We start from the raw sequence: 22954 nt of genomic DNA, 5'->3' as shown, positions 1-22954 counted from the left end.
AACTCATTTCAATCTTTGCTAAACTTGAATTCTTTATTGATAAGTTCAGGTGAGGAGAAGATTTGTTGAGCGACTTTAGAAGAAAAACGTTTGGACCTGATTGGTCTTGATCACAAGTCGCTAAAAATGTGTGTACGACGTATACGGAGCAGAGTCGCATGTGTACGATGTGTACGGGACAGTGCTATGTGTAGTAGTGTAGCTGCGGAGTGGAGCTGTGTATGTAACAGTGCCATGTGTGCACGATGCGCATGTAGTGGAGCCGTGTGTGCATGATGTGTATGTAGCAGATACCCTCTTTTACCACTTTATTAATCCCCAAAACACCCGTGCAGGTCCAACATAATCCACACGAGGTCTCACAACGATTCAAGCTCTGCTAGATGTAGTTACAGCGCGTGATCATGGCACATGACCGCCCGCTGTGAGGTTCAGGCAGTGACCGAGCAGCGATCAATGGTCACGTCACTCTGGTTAGCCGTGGCCACAGCTGGAGGTTCACACGGTCCTCCACCTGTGACTGCAGGTAACGTGACCTCAGGTGACTTCAGTGATCTCACCTAAGTTCATTCACCGATCATCATGCGACTCACTCAGTCTGTGCCTGAATATCACAGTGTACGTAGGAAATACTGTAGATAGAAGCGCAGAATAGGGTCTTACCAGGTCAGGTAACAGATAAGCCAAGGTAATTTCATTCACCTATTAGGGTTGTGCCAGTCACAACTCCTAAAAGCACATAAAAGATGGCGGCAGCCGCAGTCCTGGAAAGCGAATTGAGACGTAACGGGGGGGGGGAGATCGGGTGTATGCCGCGCTATCACCAGAAAATCAGATGTTGATTATTTCATCTCGTTATGCTTTTATTCAGGTCGATGCGTTTCAGAGAACTCTGCCTCCTTCATCAGGACATGAAGGAGAAATCAACACTCTACTACAGAGGAAAGAACCTTTATATATATATGTATATATATATATATATATATATATATATATATATATATGTATATATATACAGTCAGGGCCAGAAATATTTGGACAGTGACACAAGTTTTGTTATTTTATCTGTTTACAAAAACATGTTCAGAAATACAATTATATATATAATATGGGCTGAAAGTGCACACTCCCAGCTGCAATATGAGAGTTTTCACATCCAAATCGGAGAAAGGGTTTAGGAATCATAGCTCTGTAATGCATAGCCTCCTCTTTTTAAAGGGACCAAAAGTAATTGGACAAGGGACTCTAAGGGCTGCAATTAACTCTGAAGGCGTCTCCCTCGTTAACCTGTAATCAATGAAGTAGTTAAAAGGTCTGGGGTTGATTACAGGTGTGTGGTTTTGCATTTGGAAGCTGTTGCTGTGACCAGACAACATGCGGTCTAAGGAACTCTCAATTGAGGTGAAGCAGAACATCCTGAGGCTGAAAAAAAAGAAAAAATCCATCAGAGAGATAGCAGACATGCTTGGAGTAGCAAAATCAACAGTCGGGTACATTCTGAGAAAAAAGGAATTGACTGGTGAGCTTGGGAACTCAAAAAGGCCTGGGCGTCCACGGATGACAACAGTGGTGGATGATCGCCGCATACTTTCTTTGGTGAAGAAGAACCCGTTCACAACATCAACTGAAGTCCAGAACACTCTCAGTGAAGTAGGTGTATCTGTCTCTAAGTCAACAGTAAAGAGAAGACTCCATGGAAGTAAATACAAAGGGTTCACATCTAGATGCAAACCATTCATCAATTCCAAAAATAGACAGGCCAGAGTTAAATTTGCTGAAAAACACCTCATGAAGCCAGCTCAGTTCTGGAAAAGTATTCTATGGACAGATGAGACAAAGATCAACCTGTACCAGAATGATGGGAAGAAAAAAGTTTGGAGAAGAAAGGGAACGGCACATGATCCAAGGCACACCACATCCTCTGTAAAACATGGTGGAGGCAACGTGATGGCATGGGCATGCATGGCTTTCAATGGCACTGGGTCACTTGTTTTTTTTGATGACATAACAGCAGACAAGAGTAGCCGGATGAATTCTGAAGTGTACAGGGATATACTTTCAGCCCAGATTCAGCCAAATGCCGCAAAGTTGATCGGACGGCGCTTCATAGTACAGATGGACAATGACCCCAAGCATACAGCCAAAGCAACCCAGGAGTTCATGAGTGCAAAAAAGTGGAACATTCTGCAATGGCCAAGTCAATCACCAGATCTTAACCCAATTGAGCATGCATTTCACTTGCTCAAATTCAGACTTAAGACGGAAAGACCCACAAACAAGCAAGACCTGAAGGCTGCGGCTGTAAAGGCCTGGCAAAGCATTAAGAAGGAGGAAACCCAGGGTTTGGTGATGTCCATCGGTTCCAGACTTAAGGCAGTGATTGCCTCCAAAGGATTCGCAACAAAATATTGAAAATAAAAATATTTTGTTTGGGTTTGGTTTATTTGTCCTATTACTTTTGACCTCCTAAAATGTGGAGTGTTTGTAAAGAAATGTGTACAATTCCTACAATTTCTATCAGATATTTTTGTTCAAACCTTCAAATTAAACGTTACAATCTGCACTTGAATTCTGTTGTAGAGGTTTCATTTCAAATCCAATGTGGTGGCATGCAGAGCCCAACTCGCGAAAATTGTGTCACTGTCCAAATATTTCTGGACCTAACTGTATATATATATATACAGATACGTCAGAGGATCGCCCGCTGTATTTCAAATTCTGGCGAGACAGTCGACTTATCAAATAACGGCAACAAGATTTAAAGCAAAATGTATTAAAAGATGACTTTAAAAGTCCTGGAAGTAACAAATATCGCAACAATATAGAAATTACAAAACAAAAAGCAAAAAGGAAAAAGAGATAAGGAATAATGTAAAAATATTTCTTGGAAATATAACAGAATGCTGAGAGTCTAGAACTGTGGGATTTACTGGGGATCATAGTAATACACTGGCTGGAGGCTCTATCCACAGCCCTATATAGGGGATCATGATAAACAATGGGAGAAGAAGAAAGGTTATGGTATATTTTGTGTTAAAAAATGGGGCGGGGGTTGTGCTGAAAAAATAAATTGATGATGATATTACAGAAAAATAAAAAAAAAAAAATAAAAACAATCAAAAACTTTGACCCTGAAACTCATGTATTATTTATCAAAGGGAAAAAGGAAAAATCTGAAGAAAAATAAAAAATTGTGTGTGTACAGTGACGGGTTGTGCAAAAATTGATATGCAGTGCGAATGTTCAAAGACCACGAGCAGGAAAGTCCTTGTGGGTAAGAAGTGTTGAGGTTTCATATAGTAGTGCAGACATAATATACAGTGTGTGTGCAGAGACCGCGTGCGGCAATCCTACATATGAGGTTAACGTACTAGAAGGAGTTCATATAAGCAAAAAAAGCAATATGTGAAAATTATTTTTTTTTTTTTGTATAAGGGCCCTAAACAGACTCAGTTAGAAGCCATGGAGGTGGTGATCCGTCTGAGTTTTAATGTTGTGCAAATGAAGCCGCTCAAGAAGCAATGACGAAAAATCCATGGAGGAATGTAATTAATGAACATTTCAGTTTTAAAAACAAAAAGGAATGTTAAAATAATGAATTTTAGTTGAATTAAAGAATATTAGTTATTGGTGGGGAGTGTTGATGTGCACCATATATTTGTATTCCTTAGGGGTACTTTGCATGCTGCGACATCACTAGCCGATGATAGCGATGCCGAGCGCGATAGTACCCGCACCCGTCGCACATGCGATATCTTGTGATAGCTGCTGTAGTGAACATTATCGGTACGGCAGCTTCACACGCACTTACCTGCCCTGTGACGCCGCTCTGGCCGGCGACCCGCCTCCTTCCTAAGGGGGCGGGCCGTATGGCGTCACAGCGACATCACACGGCATGCGGCCAATAGAAGCGGAGGGGCGGAGATGAGCTGGACGTAAACATCCCGCCCACCTCCTTCTTTCCGCATAGCTGCTGGAGGCAGGTAAGGAGATGTTCCTCACTCCTGCGGCTTCATACACAGCGATGTGTGCTGCTGCAGAAACGAGGAACAACATCGTACCTGTCGCTGCAGCGATATTATGGAAATAGCCAACACTACACAGATCACCGATTTTCGACGCTTTTGCAATCGTTTATTGGTGCATCTAGGCTTTGCACGTTACGACGTCGTTACCGGCGCTGGATGTGCGTCACTTTCGATTTGACCCCGACGATATCGCAGTAGCGATGTCGCAACGTGCAAAGTACCCCTTAGTATAGTGATTCTAGCTGTGAAGGTTCAGAAAGCGAGTGCCAGAGTAAAGCAGGAGTGCGCATGTCTGAGGGGTAACAGGAGTTCAGGTCAGTGGGAGAGAACCACACTGCGCATGTGTGGAGGTTAAAAGACTTTAGACCGTGGGAACTACCTCATTGCGTCTGCATCTACGCAGATTACGGAAAGTTCACAAGCTTCAAACGAGAAGCCCTCCCGTATGACTACAGTGCGAAGGACAGTGCCAGAATAACCACACCCATAATCACGCACCCCTTCCCTCAATTAGAAACATGAATCATTAACATCAATCATATACAATTTATCTATATATATAATTGCCTTATTCTGTCTGTCTGTCTTGCTCCAAAATGACGTCATTACAGTGACAACCGTCACCACAGCGCGTGCGCTAAAGAGCCTGCAACCAATGACTCAGCTAAGTCGACAGCACGAACTACAGCGCGACAGGACGACGCCCGACACCTTTCCCCACACCTACAAGGAGCCCCGACTCCCCGGTGAGTGCCGCACCCCCGGGAGCCCACACCGGCAACCCAGCCGACACATACCCTTGCGTTGCTGGGATCGTGTCAGGAGCCGGCGTACGCTGGTAACCATGGTACACATCGGGTAACTAAGCAAAACGCTTTGTTACCAGAGTAACTCGGCTCCACCCCCCCACACTCCGCATGCGTTCACTGAACACACGCACGCACACACACGCACGCACACACGCACGCACACACACACGCACACACACACACACGCACACACACTTGAACAGTCACCTGTTCCCAGCCATGCAGTCCCCGGCACTGACGTCCTCAGCGACATGGCCCCGCTCGGCTCCATGACCCCCGCACTCCGCCCTCCGCATGTGTACACTGAACACACACCCTGGCACTACCGCTCCCATCATCATCCCTGCACACACACAGGCACTACCGCTCCCATCATCATCACTGCACACACCCCGGCACTACCGCTCCCATCATCCCCGCACACACGCAGGCACTATCGCTTCCATCATCATCACTGCACACACCCAGGTACTACCGCTCCCATCATCATCACTGCACACACCCTGGCACTACTGCACCCATCATCCCCGCACACACGCAGGCACTACCGCTCCCATCATCATCACCGTACACACCCCGGCACTACCCCACCCATCATCATCCCCGCACACACCCCGGCACTACCGCACTCATCATCATCACCGCACACACAAGCACTACCGCACTCATCATCATCCCCGCACACACCCCGGCACTACCGCACTCATCATCATCACCGCACACACCAGCCTCCATCATCCCCACACACACGCAAGCACTATCTGAATGAAGTCTCCGGTGACAGCACGGCTCACTTCAGTTGCTACGTGGAGCTGACACAGAGCGGTCATGTTCTACAGCACTCCCTGTCAGCTTCATGTAGCAGAGCTGAAAGCGTCGTGTGGATTCCGTCGGATCTGGATGGGTGTTTGGGGATTAATAAAGTGGGTAATGAGGGGGTTTTTTTGTCTTTTATTCCAAATAAAGGATTTTTCGTTGTGTGTGTTTATTTACTTTCACTTACAAGTTAATCATGGAAGGTGTCTCGGGGAGATGCCTGCCATAATTAACCTCGGATTTAGTGGCAGCTATAATCTGCCATTTAACTCCTTATTACCCCGATTGCCACCGCACCAGGGCAATTCGGGATGAGCCGGGTAGAGTCCCGGGACTGCCGCATCTAATGGATGCGGCAATTCCGGGCAGCTGCTGGCCGATATTGTTAGGGTGGTGGGCTCCCCATAACGTGGCGCTCCCCATCCTGACAATATCAGCCTTCAGCTGTGTGGCTTTTTCTTGGCTGGTATCAAATTGGGGGGGACTTCAGGTTTTTTTTTTAATTATTTATTGATTTTACCGCACGATATAGACCCGCCCACCGGCGCCTGTGATTGGTTGCAGTGAGACAGCTGTCATTCGGCGTGGGGGCGTGTCTGACTGTAACCAATCATAGGCACCGGTGGGCGGGGGAAGCAGGAAATACGAGATTGAATAATGAGTGGCCGGCAATTTCAAAAGCAGGAGAAGCCGCCAGAGCAGTGTGACAGCTGTGCAGCGCTGCGCTGATGATCGGTGAGTATAAGAGAGGGGGAGAAAGGGGGGGAAGAGGGTGGGGGAGAGGTGGGGGGAGAGAGGGGGAGAGAGACCAGGAGTGATTTTAAACGATTTAGATCGTTCTGCTGGGCATGCTGAGTATGCGCAGTAGAACGTGACAGGATCCGTCAGCGGATTTTGAAGCTTAGTGCATTGCGGCAGCATCTGCCACCATAGACAATCATTAGACACCTCGGCAGATTCTAACGGAATCCGGCAAGGTGCGATATTTTAACGGCCCAAAAAACGCTACATGCAGTGTTCCCTCCACCCGACGCTGCATTAAATTAACGACGCAGCGTCGTCCAGCGGATGCAACGCAGACATGTGTTACAGTGCGTTGTCAATACAAGTCTATGGAGAATAGCGCAGTGCGTTAACAGACTGCGCTATTCTCCATAGTGGCGGATTGCGCTGAACGCAAGTGTGAAAGCGCCCAAACACACACACACACGTGGATAGTCACCTGTCCCCAGCTATGCAGTCCCCAACACTGACGTCTTCAGCTCCACCCACCCCACACTCCGCCCTCCGCACACATTACCCCGCAGGATGGGGGTACATGTCAGGATGGTGGCTGCACCACGATGGGGGCACATACCAGCATTGGCCCACATCACAGCATCAGCATATTTTTACTTAACTTTACACTGTTCATGGTCTTCTTTCATTACAAGCCATGGACATAATTAAACATTAGAATCATCTATTAAAACTGTTCCTTCTGTTATTTGTCATTTTAAAACCAATAAACAATTATAAGAATACTAAATTAAACCTAACCCATCCAGTCCATTCATTACCTTATTATTCAATCTGCTAACCTACATACACATTCTAGACTACCCGATACGTTAGAATCAGGCCACCTTCTAGTAGTTATATAAATTTATAAATACAAACATTATTAAAATTAAACATATTTAAAAGTCGGGACCTGAATTAAGATAATATAAAATTATCATAATATAAATAAATAATATAAAACCAAGAAATCTATTAAACTGAATAAAAATATATTGATAAAATAAAATTTATAAAACAGATGTCACATCATTTAAACCTATAGGCTTCAAAGTATTTAATTTGTATATCCAGAATGTTTCTTCTGTACTTAATACCTCCAGTCTATTAGGAGGTATTAGGAGGGATCTGTTCGATGGGGTCACCCTTAAAGCCATATTTTTATTATGAACTACCGTACAATGCCTAGAGAGTCCATGTAGTAAAAAACTGTTTTAATATTATGCCTGTGGGAATGAAGTCTGTTGTGGAGTGTTTGAGAGGTCCTGCCCACATACTGTTTATTACACTCGCATGGAGTATTTGAGAGTTCCTGCCCACATACTGTTTATTACACTCGCATGGAGTGTTTGAGAGGTCCTGCCCATATACTGTTTATTACACTCGCATTCTATCAGGTATACAATAAAATAAGATTGGCATCTGAGACGGCCCTTTATCAGAAAATCTTCCGACCCAGAAGAAGAGCAGAAGGATTTCCTCTTATGTTGGATGTTAGATTGACTTACAGAATAAACTGGTTTTTTTTTCAAAACATAAAAAAATGAGCCTGCTTTCAACACAGAGTTCACTGTACCTGTGGCGCCCCTGCAGCTTCAGGCGCCACAGAGTACTGCACCTCACCTGGGGTGCAGTATTCATCTTGGATACAGAGGAGGTCATCACCGGTAAACCACCACAACACATCCAACACATAACACGGGAGCTCATTCACTGGGACTGAGCCAGGGTAGATGCCGGGTGTGGCCATCACAAGTTATGGGACCTCCTGCCCACTGGTTCAGCAACCCAGGAGGCGGGGCACCTTTAGGGGACGTTAGGAGCCATCTCACATAGAATTGAGTTAGCGCCAGGTCGGCACCCAGGGAGTGGGTCGAGAAGGCATCAGGAAGAGACGTCAGGAAAAGACGTCAGGAAAAGAAGACAGTATAGAAAGGGGCCCATGGTCCGGAGATGGAGGCTCGACCCGGGTTCTTTGGAAGAAGGGGAATCCCAGGGTTCGCGAGGAGTGCAGAAACCACCCGTGACCCGTTCCACAGCCCATAAGCTGGGGTGGAGGGAAGACCACTAGAAAGGACACACAGGAGGAAACACCAGCCTTGACCTCCTAACTATCCTGGATCGGCTGGAGCCCATAACAACAGAGCACGGCACTGCAAAGGTGTAATCTCAGTGAGTAAAGAACTTTGACTGCAACCTCTGTGTCGTCCCATCACTACCGGCGCTCCTATCATCGCAGCCCTGCGTCATAGGCGCTTACTACTCCCAACATTCTCCCTGGGGTCATAGCTCTGCCTGTGGAAAGCTGTACCATCCGAGTTGCGTGATCATGCGCCCCAGAGAAGACCTCCCGCAGCGGCAGCTAATACTTGGCCACACACCACAGGTGGCATCATGAATACAAACTCCACACCCCATCCCCACTATTATTGACACCACTGGGGTCACGGAACCGGGCCCAGCCGCTGTGACATCCCAAACCGACACCAGCCCGGTGACGAGTAATCCCCAAGACCCCGTGGGCACGTCATACCCGTGGAAATTCTCAACTTGCTGGGGGGCTACAATATTTCTCAGGGTAGGGGCCCTTCTAAAAGTGATACCCGGATGAGAAGGCATAACATCCTTTAAAATAGGATCTTTTAATAACATGTTCCAATGTTTTTCCAAAACCTTTCTAATAAAAACACTGCCATTGCAGTATGTAGTAATGAAATTTGGCGTGAAATAATGCAAATTACTGGATTCAAAAGCAGAAGTTGTGGGTTTAAATTACTTTGGCTAATCTGTTACCTTACCTGGTAATTCTGCGCTTCTATCCACAGGATTTCCTATGTACACTGTGATGGTCAGGCACAGACTAAGTGAGTTGCGTGATGAGCGGTGAATTAATTGAGGTGAGGTCACTGAAGTCACCTGAGGTCAAGTTACCTGCGGTCACAAGTGGAGGACCGTAGGAACCTCCAGCTGTGGCCAGGACTAACCACTAATCGCTGATCAGTCTCTGCATGAACCTCATAGCGGATAGTCATGTGCCATGATCACGCTGTAACTTTACATGTAGCAGAGCTTGAATCGTCGTGGGACCTCGTGTGGATTATGTTGGACCTGCACAGGTGTTTTGGGGATTAATAAAGTGGTAAAAGGGGTATCCACATACACATCATGCACCCACGGCTCCACTACATACATGTCATGCACCCACGCCTCCACTACATACACGTCATGTACACACGGCTCTGTTACATACACAGCTCCGCTATGTAGACATTGTACACACATGGCACTGTTCCATACACATCGTACACATGCGGCTCTGCTCCATATACGTTATACACACATTTTCAGCGACTTGTGTTCAAGAACGATCAGGTCCAAACGTTTTTCTTCTAAAGTCGCTCAATAAATCTTCTCCTCACCTGAACTTATCAATAAAAAATTCAATTTAGCAAAGATTGAAATAAGAGTGTGAAGGGGTCACATACATACGCAACAGGGGTCACATGCATACGCAACAGGGGTCACATGCATACGCAACAGGGGTCACATGCATACGCAACAGGGGTCACATGCATACGCAACAGGGGTCACATACATACGAACAATAGTTTACTATAACCGTCCACTGACACCGCGCCTCATCCAGTGTGTACGCCAATATAGGACTACACTGAGGAGCTGATCATGTGACCCCTGACTCCTCCCCTCCATGTGACATCATCACAGGTCCTGGAAGCACAGAGCAGCCATATATCTAGTGTGCGGCTCTGCAGGTGGAGGTGTGTGGAGATTCCCCATTACTGGGCTCAGGCTCCATACACATTAGATGCTGGGGAGAACAATCGCTCTATAGAAGAGAATTCTCCTGATTGCCCCGTGAAGGATGGATATGGACAGGGACAAGATGGCGGAGAGGATATTACACCTCACCCTAGAGATCCTCTTCCGGCTTACTGGAGAGGTGAGAGATTCTGATGACGTCACATTACATCATTCTTATCTATGGGAATAACAGATGGACAGAACTGGAGAGGTGAGGACTCTGGAAATGTCTGGAGTGAGATTTCTTACTGTGTCTCTCCATAACCAGGATTACACAGTAGTGAAGAAGACCTCTAGTGAGCGCTGTCAGGCCCCTGTGTCTGAGGGATGGGGAAGACCCCTGAGCCCAATCACGGGGCCTCACCCCCCGATACATGAGGACATCAATGACCAGAAGATCCTAGAACTCACCTACAAGATGATTGAGCTGCTGACTGGAGAGGTGACACTGCTGGGAATGCTGGGACATTATACAGTAACGCTATGAAGGGATCGGGGGTGACGGTATCATTGTATGTGTCAGGTTCCTATAAGGTGTCAGGACGTCACCGTCTATTTCTCCATGGAGGAGTGGGAGTATTTAGAAGGACACAAAGATCTGTACAAGGACGTCATGATGGAGGTTCCCCAGCCCCTCACATCACCAGGTAATAGACAGGACTAAATACACACGGCCTATAATTATCTGTATGTAAGGAATGAATTCAGTCCCTGTATGTGTCTCCTCCAGGTCTATCCAGTAAGAGGACAACACCAGAGAGATGTCCCCGTCCTCTTCTCCCACAGGACTGTAAACAAGAAGATCCCGATGTTCCTCAGGATGTGTTTCCTCCAGATCTATCCAGTAAGAGATATCTACTCATGTACTTTCTGCACTAATTTTGTGGTTACATTTTTAGACTTTCTGCCCTGGTTTTTTCAGCTGTATCTTCTTTGCTTCTGCTTCTTCTGCTGTTTGTTTCTAGTTGTCACAGCAAAGCTGTGGAGAGATAAGGCGCAATAAGGTTTTACCCGGTATGACAAAGGGTGGTGAATGTCAAAAGGAACACTCACCTGGTGAGGTTGTGTCAGTCACAACCCCTTTGAAAGCATGTAGATAACGTGGACGGCAGCGGTCCCGCAGCAAGGAGTAGTTTTAATCAGCAGGAGAAAAGCAGGTTTAGAATAACGCGCCAAACCACAGGAGTCCAGGTGAAGATAGTAAAACTCTTTTCTTTATTTTCACAGGTCTACGCGTTTCAAGGACATATTTTCTGCACATTTGTCCTGAGGAAGAGGACGGATATGTCCTTGAAACGCGTAGACCTGTGAAAATAAAGAAAAGAGTTTTACTATCTTCACCTGGACTCTTGTGGTTTGGCGCGGTATTCTAAACCTGCTTTTCTCCTGCTGATTGAAACTGTTTCTAGTTGTAGTGCCCCACGGGGCAGGTGGTTAACCTACTCGTTGGGTCAGGTGATGTCACGGGTGGCCTTGCCCAGTTCCTTGCCCCGAGGCGTACAGCGAAAGAGGGGAAAGTTTGATGCTTGGGAAAAGTTTGTCATGACGCCACCTGTGGTATGCGGCCAGGGAGTTACCGCCGCTGCAGAATTCCTCACTGGGGCAGGTGTTATGGCAGCACAGGCGGAGTGGGTCCCAGGTGGGTAACAGGGAAATGGCAGTCCCTTGGGAGCGCCGGAGTGTGGGACGTCGGCGTCGCTATTCAGAGTTGGCAACTGCAGTTCCAGGTTCTTTTACTCACTGATTCAAAGCTGCACCCAGGTGCTGTTGTGTGCTGTCGTGAGCGCCGGTCAATCCCAAGCAAGTAAGGGGGCCGCTACCGGTCTTTGGAGAGAGAAAGAGAGACTGTCCTTTTCCTACGATGTTCCCCTCAGCAGTTAGGTACAGGGGTGGGATTCAAATTTTTAACAGGTTGTCTGTAAACCCCGCCTATTTGAAAACCACACCCATTGTGTAATGTCGCGGGCGGAGGAGGGGACGCTGCGCTCTCCCACTGCTCGGGTCCAGCCGCTGCGGCTGCTGCTGCTACTGTTCGGTGGTGGCTCGAGCGGTGGTCCGGATCCCGGGGACTCGAGCGGCGCTCCTCGCCCGTGAGTGAAAAGGGTGGGGATTTGATATTGTCCGTGACGCCACCCACGGTTGTGGTGAGGTTGGTGACACCATCGCTGCTCTGGACGGGGATCCCGGGAGCGGTGACAGGGAGCAGCTTTGATGTTAGTTCTCCCCTCCGTGGGTAGGGGGTTGGTTGTCCCGGGGCCCAGTGATGGAGTAGGGATGGATGGCAGGCGGGTTATGGGGCCTGGTGAGGTGCAGGGTCGCGGGGGCAGCGCTGTGCCGCACGGCACGGTGGTACTCACTCAGCCAATGATGAGGACACAGTTCTCGGTAAAACACACGGCTGGATGGACGGGTCCCACAGACGGCTACGGTGTTGTTTCTCCCAGCAGGTTGATGGTGACTGCCTTTCCCTGCACCTATGTAGTGTAACGGTTCCAATGGGTTCCCACCGGTAACCCGCTCCCCAGCTTGAAGGTTGCTGAAGGAGCCCCTTTTGCCCGCAGGCTCTGGCCCTGGGAACTTTAGCCTTGGCAGTGACTGTGTTTCCCTCTCTCGGTTGGACGGTTGCCTTCTGTCGGGACTTGGCTGCTGGGAAACCCAGGAGGTTCCCTTCGCTAACGGATTTGGCAAATTCACGGCGACTCCTAGCCTTGCCGGGGTCCGTAAGCCCCTGTCAGATGGTGCTGGCTTCTCTTTGCGTACCGGTCCGGTACCGCCGGGCCACCGCCCGTCCACGGTCCTTACGGTTAGCTCCAATAGGCCACTCCTGCAGACGGTCACCACCGTCTGCCAACCTTGCTGATCCGTCCGGGCTACACACCCGGACTAACTTCAGGCTGCTTAACTGCCACTTTCCTTCCTTCCACTTTCACTTCCAAAACACTATCTGCCTGCTTTTCCCGCCTCCAGGACTGTGAACTCCTCGGTGGGCGGGGCCAACCGCCTGGCCCACCCCCCTGGTGTGGACATCAGCCCCTGGAGGAAGGCAACAAGGGTTTTTGTCTGACTTCGGTGTGCCTGACCGGGAGTGTGGGGTGTGTAGGTGTTGTTACCTGTGGCCCTTGGCTTGTCCAGGGCGCCACAGTAACCACACCCATTTTGTTAGCCACACCCATTTTCACGCAGTTTCCTTAACCAAAAAATACAAGTAATTTAAAGTAAAATCTCCTTCCCCTCCTATACCGTCACTCGCCTGTCCAGTACCAGTTGCTCCAGTCATATTGTATTATATGGTTTTTCCACAATTTTTAAAAATTATTACTAAAGGAGCCCTGCTAAAATTGGATTGGGCGACCTTCCCCCTACAGATCTCATCCCATGTGGCTCCTTTCCCCCTACAGATCTCATATCATTATGGCCTCTTTCCCCTGCAGATCCCATCCCATTATTGCCTCTTTCCCCTGCAGATCCCATCCCATCATGGCCTCTTTCCCCCTGCAGATGCCATCCCATCATGGCCTCTTTCCCCTGCAGATCCCATCCCATCATGGCCTCTTTCCCCTGCAGATCCCATCCCATCATGGCCTCTTTTCCCCTGCAGATCCCATCCCATCATGGCCTCTTTTCCCCTACAGATCCCATCCCATCATGGCCTCTTTCCCCCTACAGATCCCATCCCATCATGGCCTCTTTCCCCCTACAGATCTCATCCCATTATGGCCTCTTTTCCCCTACAGATCCCATCCCATCATGGCCTCTTTCCCCCTGCAGATCCCATCCCATTATGGCCTCTTTCCCCCTGCAGATCCCATCCCATTATGGCCTCTTTCCCCCTGCAGATCCCATCCCATTATGGCCTCTTTCCCCCTGCAGATCCCATCCCATTATGGCCTCTTTCCCCCTGCAGATCCCATCCCATTATGGCCTCTTTCCCCCTGCAGATCCCATCCCATTATGGCCTCTTTCCCCCTGCAGATCCCATCCCATTATGGCCTCTTTCCCCTGCAGATCCCATCCCATTATGGCCTCTTTTCCCCTGCAGATCCCATCCCATTATGGCCTCTTTCCCCCTGCAGATCCCATCCCATTATGACCTCTTTCCCCCTGCAGATCCCATCCCATTATGGCCTCTTTCCCCCTGCAGATCCCATCCCATTATGGCCTCTTTCCCCCTGCAGATTCCATCCCATGTGCTCCTTTTCCCCTGCAGAGCCTGTCCCATATGGCTTCTTTTCCCGTATAGCTCCCACCTTATGTGGCCCCTCTTCCCATATAGCGCTCCCACCTTATGTGGCCCCTCTCCACATATAGCGCTCCCATCTTATGTGGCCTCTCCCCATATAGCCACATACAGCTGCCATCTTATGCAGCTCCTCTCCCTGCATCTTCGTCTCACTGAGCGCTTACCTGCTGCAAGCACCGGCATCTTCTCCTCTGTCCTCCGTCCTCCTCCGCGGCTTGTCTCTGCACGCTGACGCTGACAGGGAGGTACCTCCCCACGCTGCCGTGACCTCTGTAGCGCTAGTGCATCGCTGCACGCCGGGTCAGGGAGCAGACAGGCTCCGCTGTACCCGGAAGTGCAGTGCGGAGGTATGGGGATTCATATGTGTCAGTGTCTTAAAGAGACACTAACACAAATGAATACAGGGAACCGGGTCTCCGCAGCTGTTTCTTGCCGTTTCTGGGAACCGGCTGGTATTTTAACTGTGTCGCCCAGGGATAAGGGGTACTCAGTTCCGGGCCAAGGGGTCACTTTTGTAGGTGTACGGTGGCGTGACCCGGTCTGTGATCCCAGGCTCCACAGCAAAAAGGGGATTATGTACAGGGGAATTGTCCATGACGCCACTCGTGGGTTGCGGTGATGAGATGGTGGCACCGCCGCTGCCTCTGGGGACCGTGCCCGGGACTGGTGGTGTGGGGCAGCAAGGTGGAATCCCCTCCACGGGTAGGGGAGGTGTAGTCCCGGGGCCCAATTGGGAGTTGTGGTGGTGTCAAGTTCAAAATGACGATGATGATGGTGAGACTCAAAAGGTCTCGGGATCTGACTGCTGTTTCTAATCATAATGTCATGTGTGCACACGAGAATGAAGAATAACTGGACAGCAAGTCAGTTACATCTATCTCCATGACTGGCACTGACCAAGTGGTCTTTATTATTTGAAAAAAGCCTAGACCGAGCAGTAAGGGGGTGTAAACAAAAGTTTTAGTCCAATCAAGTATAGTAGGTCGGGGCTTCATGAGGTATAGGATCTGCATATCCTCTCTTTGATTGGACAGTCCAGACTCCAGGAATTTCTTTTGTCCATCTGTCTCGGGTGCAAACAGGATACGGCAGCCATCTTTGAGAATACATGTGCTGATTATATATATATATATATATATATATATATAAAATTTGTTTTAAGGGAGAATACACTGACTATGCAATAAACCTATATAAACGTATTAGTAAAAGAGTAAAGGAGAACAAAGACATGCATAGATATGTGTGTTAGTTTACATCTTACTAAACTATATACCTGAGTCTATGAAATGGCTGAATTAAGTATTTTTGTATACTCAATTATTGTCCTCAACAGTGGTGGCAGGGATTGCAGGGAATAGTACACTCACAGTTCGGTTATCGTGGTGCTGGATGAAGCTGTATGATGTGGAGGGTCAGGAACGCAGATGGAAGAAATAGTCTTTTGTAAACCAAATTGCTGGTAACTGGTGCCCACGGATGCTGTGAGGACGGGTCCCACACCCGTGTGTGTAATTCAGGTGTTGTTTTCCTGCCTGCGGTCTGTGTCTGTGTCTGCTCCGTGTACCGGTCCGGACAGGGTCCCGACAGCTGGCACCTGGGGGGCCACTACCCTCTCCCAGTCTACTTCGGGTCCCCACAAGCGGCTGGCCTATTCCTGAGGCCCTCACTACCACTTCTCCTAGCCCCACACAGGGGCTGCTTCCGGACTCCTCTCCTCCTGCAGACCGACTTCAGCTCACACTCTACTCTGCTGTTTCTAAGGTCCTCTTTCCCCCCTCCCGTTTTCCTGGGGAGGGGGTGAGTGGGGCCTGATTGGCTAGTGTGTGTTTGTGTGGGAAACTCCCCAAGGGACTGTGAGATCTGCACCAAAAAACATGGAAGCAGACCTCTGTGACACCCTGGTTTTGCCAGGGTGGCACATAACAACCGGTTCTCCAGAACCGGACAGAACCGGCTGAATCCCACCCCTGGTTAGGTACCCTGGCTGAACTTCCGCTCCAAGCCCCGGGCCTAGTAAAGTTCAAGAGTTCGAGAGATGTCTTGTCTGAACGATGGTGCAGACTGGTCTGTTTTTGATGTGAGTGTGTTGCGCCTATTTCTACCCCAAAGTGGAACCCGCCGCCCAGGTGGTTGACTTCAGAGTCCGGGGAAGTCCCATGCATCGTCATGGCCACCCCCCCTGCCTACCCTGAGCCATCCCACCCTGTGTGAAGTCTCCTAAGCTGTATGTAGTGTGTGAATGTGGAACACCGGTGATTAACTCCCCCCTTACCTGAGATGGATACCGCACCTTAACTGAGGTGCAGTACCCTGTGGCTACCAGAGCCTCAGGGGCGCCACATAGAGAAGGTACTATGTTGCTATGAGGGCAACTCAAAGACATGCAGAGGGTTCATGAATACTCCGTTTTCCCAAAAAGACGACCTACACCAAAAACAAGACTTAACATGATTTTATGGGATTTTTGGAGAGGAGAATGCTTGAAATATAAGCCCTACTCCAAAAATAATAATAGATAAGAGGCACTCCAAGATTAAGTGAAAATAATTAATTTATTCAATATTTAGTGCAGTTAAACGTTGCGGCCCAAACATGGCCTTTATTAGTAACTAACTAGCACATGAGATAAGCAAATTTGTAAGGTGTTAGGCTTTGGTCATTATTGTCATGAAGAGGCACGCTTAGTCTAATAGACTTTTGCCAGCTGCTAGGAGTCTGTCAGAGCAGTGTCTTCCGCTGTGTACATACATTAAGTCTAGTAAGAATTCTACAGCTGCTAGCAGTCTGTCATGAGCGGTATCTGCCGCTGTGTAGTCCCACTACTGCTCTTGCTTTTCTCCTTGGTCTCTCACTGTTTATTTCTGTGAGTTTTCAATGTGTCCTGTCTGTCTTAATCTCTGTTTTCCATCTGCCTTAATCTGTGTTTTCATCATATTCCTGCCCCTTCCTTCCCAGGGGGATAACAGATTAGATTTGGTCAGGAGAATAGTAAGGCACAGGACTCAGGCATCTCCATATTCAGGGGTGATCCAGAAGTTAGGAATAGCTTAAGGCCCAGTCACACACAACGACTTACCAGCGATCCCGAAAACGATGCGACCTGATAGGGATCGCTGGTAAGTCGCTGGTAAGTCGCTGGGAGGTCGCTGGTGAGATGTCACACAGTCAGACCTTACCAACGATGCAGGAACAATACAGGTCGCAGTAGCGACCTGTATAACGATATCAGCAGTCACTGTGACCCTGTCACAGTGTCAAACACAGCGATGTGTCCTGCCCAGCAGGACATTGCCTTTTAAGAAAATGGCCTGGACCATTCGGCAACGACTAGAGATCTCACAGCAGGGGCCTGATCACGGGTAGGTGTCACACATAAGATCGCTAACGGGATCGCTACTGCGTAACAGAAACCGTGACTCAGCTGCGATCTCGCTAGCGATCTCGTTATGTGTGACGGTACCTTTAGGGTCCCCTAGCATGAGGGACAGTATAGGAGCCCCCTGTCCCTCATTATACTGCACTCACATTGTGATAATCAATCAGATTATTTACTGTAGCTCATTCTAAAGAACTGGTGCTAGGAATGGGAGATCCGAATTAACGAAGATGTAACTCTTAAATGTCAAAATTCGACAACCGATTCAGAATACATTTTTTCCTAATTTAATTTCTGATGTTATGGTTTAAAAAAATAAATGTACTTTCAATATAATATCATTATAAACTAATAACATTGTGTTTATTTTTAGCAGATGACTGTATTGGGAGTTCAGATGGAAATCTAATATCTTCAGAATTTATAACAGATGATGAAAGTATCACACATGATACATATGAAGAGCATCCTGCTATCCCAGATATACCTCCAGTCCTTCCTCAGAAAGCTCTATCATCTGATCTTTTCAAACAAGTACAAAATTCCGATTTATCACAGAATTGTAAACAAAATAAAAGTTACAGAAGGGAAGTGAAACATGAAACGGCTCCTACAAGGGAGAAACCATTTTCATGTTCAATATGTGGGAAATGTTTTTCCAGGAAATCAAATCTTAATATCCATCAAAAAACTCACACAGAGGAGAAGCCATTTTCATGCCCAGAATGTGGAAAATGTTTTATTCGGAAATCAGAACTTGTTGAGCATCAAAGATCTCACACAGGGGAGAAGCCATTTTCATGTTCACAATGTGGTAAATGTTTTATTCGGCGATCACATCTTGTTAGACATCAGAAAAATCACACAGGGGAGAAGCCATTTTCATGTTCAGAGTGTGGGAAATGTTTTATTCGGAAATCAGCTCTTCTTGTGCATCAAAGATCTCACACATGGGAGAAGCCATTTTCATGCCCAGAATGTGGTAAATGTTTTATTGAGAAATCAGACCTTGTTGTGCATCAAAAATCTCACAGCGGGGATAAGCCATTTTCATGTTCAGAGTGTGGAAAATGTTTTATTCAGAAATCAGACCTTGTTAGACATCAGAAAATTCACACAGGGGAAAAGCCATTTTCATGTTCAGAATGTGGGAAATGTTTTATTCAGAAATCAGCTCTTGTTCGTCATCAAACATCACACACAGGGGAGAGGCCATTTTCATGCCTGGAATGTGGTAAATGTTTTACTAGGAAATCAACTCTTATTGACCATAGAAAACTTCACACAGGGGATAAACCATTTTTATGTTCTGAATGTGGAAAATGTTATCCTCGGAAATCAGAACTCGTTAAACATCTGAAGAAGCCACACACAGACGAAACCTTTTTAATGTTGTGAATATTAGAAATGTTTAACTGGTAAATCAATTCTTATCAACCATTAGAAAACCCACACAGTAGAGGAGCCATTTTTACTTTCGGAATTTGGCAAATATTTTTATCATTAATCAGGTTCTGTTGTCAGATGAGTCACATGGGAGAAGGGATCATGATGTACCATGAGTCAAAGGGTTTTATCCAAAAATCTATTGCTCAAGTAAGAATTGGTCAGGGAAAGCACCATTTTCTTTCTTTTTAAACTTAGTTTATTATTATGATCATAAGGCGCTTCTAAGTTTTAGAGGAAAAAAATAGGAAAACAAAATGAAGCAAAAAATGTAGTCATGACGTAATGTTCTGGGTAGGATCTGCTGCTGACACTTATGGGGGTAATCCTGGGCCCCTTCCAATTATACTGTATGTGTCTCTCATCCTGGTATATAATTCCCCATCTTTGTCCCATCCTGGTATACGTGATCCCCATTTTGGTATATATGGCTCTCATCTTGGTATGTATGGCCCTCCTCCTGACATATATGGCCAGATGCTTGTATATATGGCACTCATCGTGGGCCCATCCTGCTATATATGATCTCACCCTGGGCCCATTCTGGAGTTTATATCCCTCATCTTGGTATATATGAATCGATCCTATTCTATATATGTCCTTCATCCACTTGTGCAAGAACAGTAATTGGGCCCTTTTGAAGTTCAACAACTCATCAAAATGCACAATTATACCTAATTTAGAGGTGGAAATGGGCCCCCTTGCCATTCTGCCAGCTACCGATGACTTTGATGAGAGAAGATATTCAGGTCCAAGGAAGAGCAGGCATAAGAGGGGGAAACTAGTGCCAGTGTCCCTGCACTGCTCTCTCTCCCTCTTGAAGGGACACCAACTCACTCACCGCCACGGCCAGCCCGCACCATGCTACCTGGCTTCCCCGTGCTCCTCCATGTGGGTGTCTACTGTGCATGCTGCACAGGGCCTCCGTGAGTGCGCCTAGGGCATGCACGTGCACCGCTGCCCTTCTCTTAAAGAGCCCACGCACCATTTCTTGAAAGTGCTTCTCAGCCTATTGATGAGCGGCATTGGGAACTTAAGGCACTCTCCCGCAACACTATTAGTTAGTGGTTTATTCCCTAGCCAGCTAGTTGTCGAGTCCCCTTGTCCATTGTCTAGTTCCTAGCTATTACCTTGTTCCTGTCTGTCCTGCCTTGTTAGTACCTTGTGCCTGCCTGCCCTGGCCGTGTTACCTGCCTCAGCTGTCCCAATGGTCCCTATCTACAGTAGTGACTGTGCCTGTCAGTTCTGGCTGTGCTACTTGCCCCGGCTGACTTGGTGGTTCCTGTCTATACTGGTGACTATACCTGTCCGTTCTGGCCGGGCTACCTGCCTCAGCTGTCCTGATGGTCCCTGTCAATACTAGTGACTGTGCCTGTCCGCTTTGGCCGTGTTACCTGCCTCAGCTGTCATGGTGGTCCCTGTCTTTGCTATTGACTATACCTGTCCGTCCTGGCCATGCTACTTGTCTGAACAATCCCGGTGGTTCATGTCTATACACTAGTGACGCTGCCTGTTTGCATCTGTGTCCATCCTCGCCCTGGGGTCAGCTGCCACAGTCCTGGTCACTGCCCTGGGAGTGGCACCTGGTGTCTGCCTCGTGGTGGGTGCTTAGTCAAGCACCTGCCACTAAAGAGTAAGTCTGGGGTCCACCTGTGGTCCAGTAGGTCCACTCCTGCTCACCACTTTACCATCTGCAGTGGTGAGCGCTACACATACATTATGTTTATATACTATTACTACTACCTATGTATATTTCTCTTATATTTTATACCAGGTTCTGTTTTTATGTTGTTTCACACCTTTAAACATTTTTATGTCAACTCACCACTCCTGCCATCCTATGGTCTATGATTTCTCCTTTAAAGGGGTTGTCCACTACTAGGAAAACTCCTTCTGATTCCACGTGTTCCCCAGGTAAAATAAAAAATAAAAAAAGCCTTTACTCACCTATCGTCTCAGTGCCATTCCAGTGTTCTACGGTTCGTGTTCCCTGGGGCTCACCAATCCCCTCGTCCAATCATGCCGGCTTCTCTCTCCCCGTCTTCGAACTAACAGAGCAATCAAATCCTCTGCAAAGGGATTATCGAAAGAAAAAATAAACTGTTCCTCTCCCCATCCTACATTTTGAGTGATGGGGAGAAACGTGACCCCACTGGAGCTCTCTCCGTCTGCAAAAAGAATTCATAACTGAAACTGAAAAGAATTATGCTGCAACACAATTGTATGGCTATTAATAAAAATTATTTTAGATCTCAAGAGTAGGAACTTTAATTATTAAGGTGAGATTTCAAACTCAGCATTGCCTTATCACCAATTATTGATGGCCTCCCTAAAACGCACAAAAACAAGGTTAAATTATATAACTGATTATTTTTATTGGAGGAGACATAACGGTGCAGAGCCAACAAGTCCTTTTCTATCAAATGCTAGAACGTGTCTAATGACGATAAGCAAGATTTTACTGGATACTAATGAGGTTTGAGACCTTTGGTTTTACATGATGATCCCCCACCAATTCTTCCAAATTACGATCCTCCTCAATTTAGTTTAGCATTACAATGGCCTTCTGTTCAGAGAAGAAGAATCTATCAAATTCATTAAACGTTGTATATTTATTACTAGAGTAATTCTGACATGAAACATTTCTATCCTCAGCAAAAAATGCCAGGGACAAAATTTAAGCCTCCGTCCAGGACTTTGATCTGCTTAATGGCTAAAACTGCGGGTTGTCAAAACTAAAACATTATGTCATGCCAGAGCGTACAGACACTCAGCGTGCAGCGTAACACAAGGAAAACAATGGAAATAATAAAGGAAGGTCCTGATGATGGGGAGAGGGGACACCTTCTGCAACTCACATATGCTTCCTAACATGTTTATATGGGTCTTCTTCCACTCCTTCATCAGCCTTTGCTCATTCTGAACTAACCCTGGCTAGTGAGAAGGCCGGCAAGAACAGTAATCTCACCACTACAATAATGCAACACAAGGTAAAGGAGACAAAGAGAGGGAAAATAGACACATAAAGGAAAAATAATTGAAGCTCCAATGCAGCTAAACACTACAGCTGCAATAGTCACAACTCAGCTTCTTCCAGAGACAGGCTCCTTCCAAAAAGGTCAGTATACAATGAGAATCTATAACCGGCATCAGATGGTAAGCTACATGATTTTTTATAACAAAGGGGAGTGGTCACAAAATAGATGCACCTGAGATTAACCCCTTCAGCCCCTGGGCATTTTGCGTTTTTCCGTTTTGTTTTTATCTTCTCTTTCTTCTGAGAGCCATAACTTTTTTACTTTTCAGTCACTCTTGCCATATAAGGGCTTGTTTTTTGCGGGACGAGTTGTAGTTTTAAACGAAACCATAAGTTTTACCATATAGTGTACTGGAAAACAGCAAAAAAATTCCAAGTGTTTTTGGCAGAGGCTATAAGACGTAACCCCTCCATTAAGGGCTTTCCTCTCAAGACCGCAGAACATAAACTTTCATTATTCGCAGATGATCTACTTTTATACATTACACACCCTATAATTAGCCTCCCCAACATTGTCAGAATTTTGCAAATATGGCCACCTAAGTAACTTTAAAATAAATTCGCACAAATTGGAGATACTAAATATCAATTTGCCCG

The 22954-nt window shown here is 47.0% G+C and overlaps 1 protein-coding gene across 1 annotated transcript; it reads left to right on the top strand.

Annotated features, from left to right (window-relative positions):
• Positions 1–746: 746 nt before the first annotated feature.
• LOC142313081 (uncharacterized) lies at positions 747–22698 on the top strand. Its single transcript, XM_075352066.1, has 3 exons — positions 747–783; positions 10986–11099; positions 18251–22698. Exons 1-3 carry the CDS (start codon positions 747–749, stop codon positions 19270–19272), a joined length of 1173 nt encoding a protein of 390 aa, XP_075208181.1. The 3' UTR covers positions 19273–22698.
• The last annotated feature ends 256 nt before the right edge of the window (positions 22699–22954 follow it).

The sequence above is a fragment of the Anomaloglossus baeobatrachus genome, chromosome 5, assembly GCF_048569485.1.
Source record: "Anomaloglossus baeobatrachus isolate aAnoBae1 chromosome 5, aAnoBae1.hap1, whole genome shotgun sequence".
Taxonomy (NCBI): Eukaryota; Metazoa; Chordata; class Amphibia; order Anura; family Aromobatidae; genus Anomaloglossus; species Anomaloglossus baeobatrachus.
Note: the sequence above shows the minus strand (reverse complement) of the source record. Positions and strands in the feature narration are given on the sequence as shown.

Bases quoted from the DNA above. Each gene is read 5' to 3' on its own strand.
- LOC142313081 (XM_075352066.1), top strand. From the start codon at position 747: ATGGCGGCAGCCGCAGTCCTGGAAAGCGAATTGAGAC. The intron at 784-10,985 runs GTAACGGGGGGG...TGTCTCCTCCAG, and splicing joins CCTGGAAAGCGAATTGAGAC to GTCTATCCAGTAAGAGGACA. The intron at 11,100-18,250 runs GTAAGAGATATC...TATTTTTAGCAG, and splicing joins GTTTCCTCCAGATCTATCCA to ATGACTGTATTGGGAGTTCA.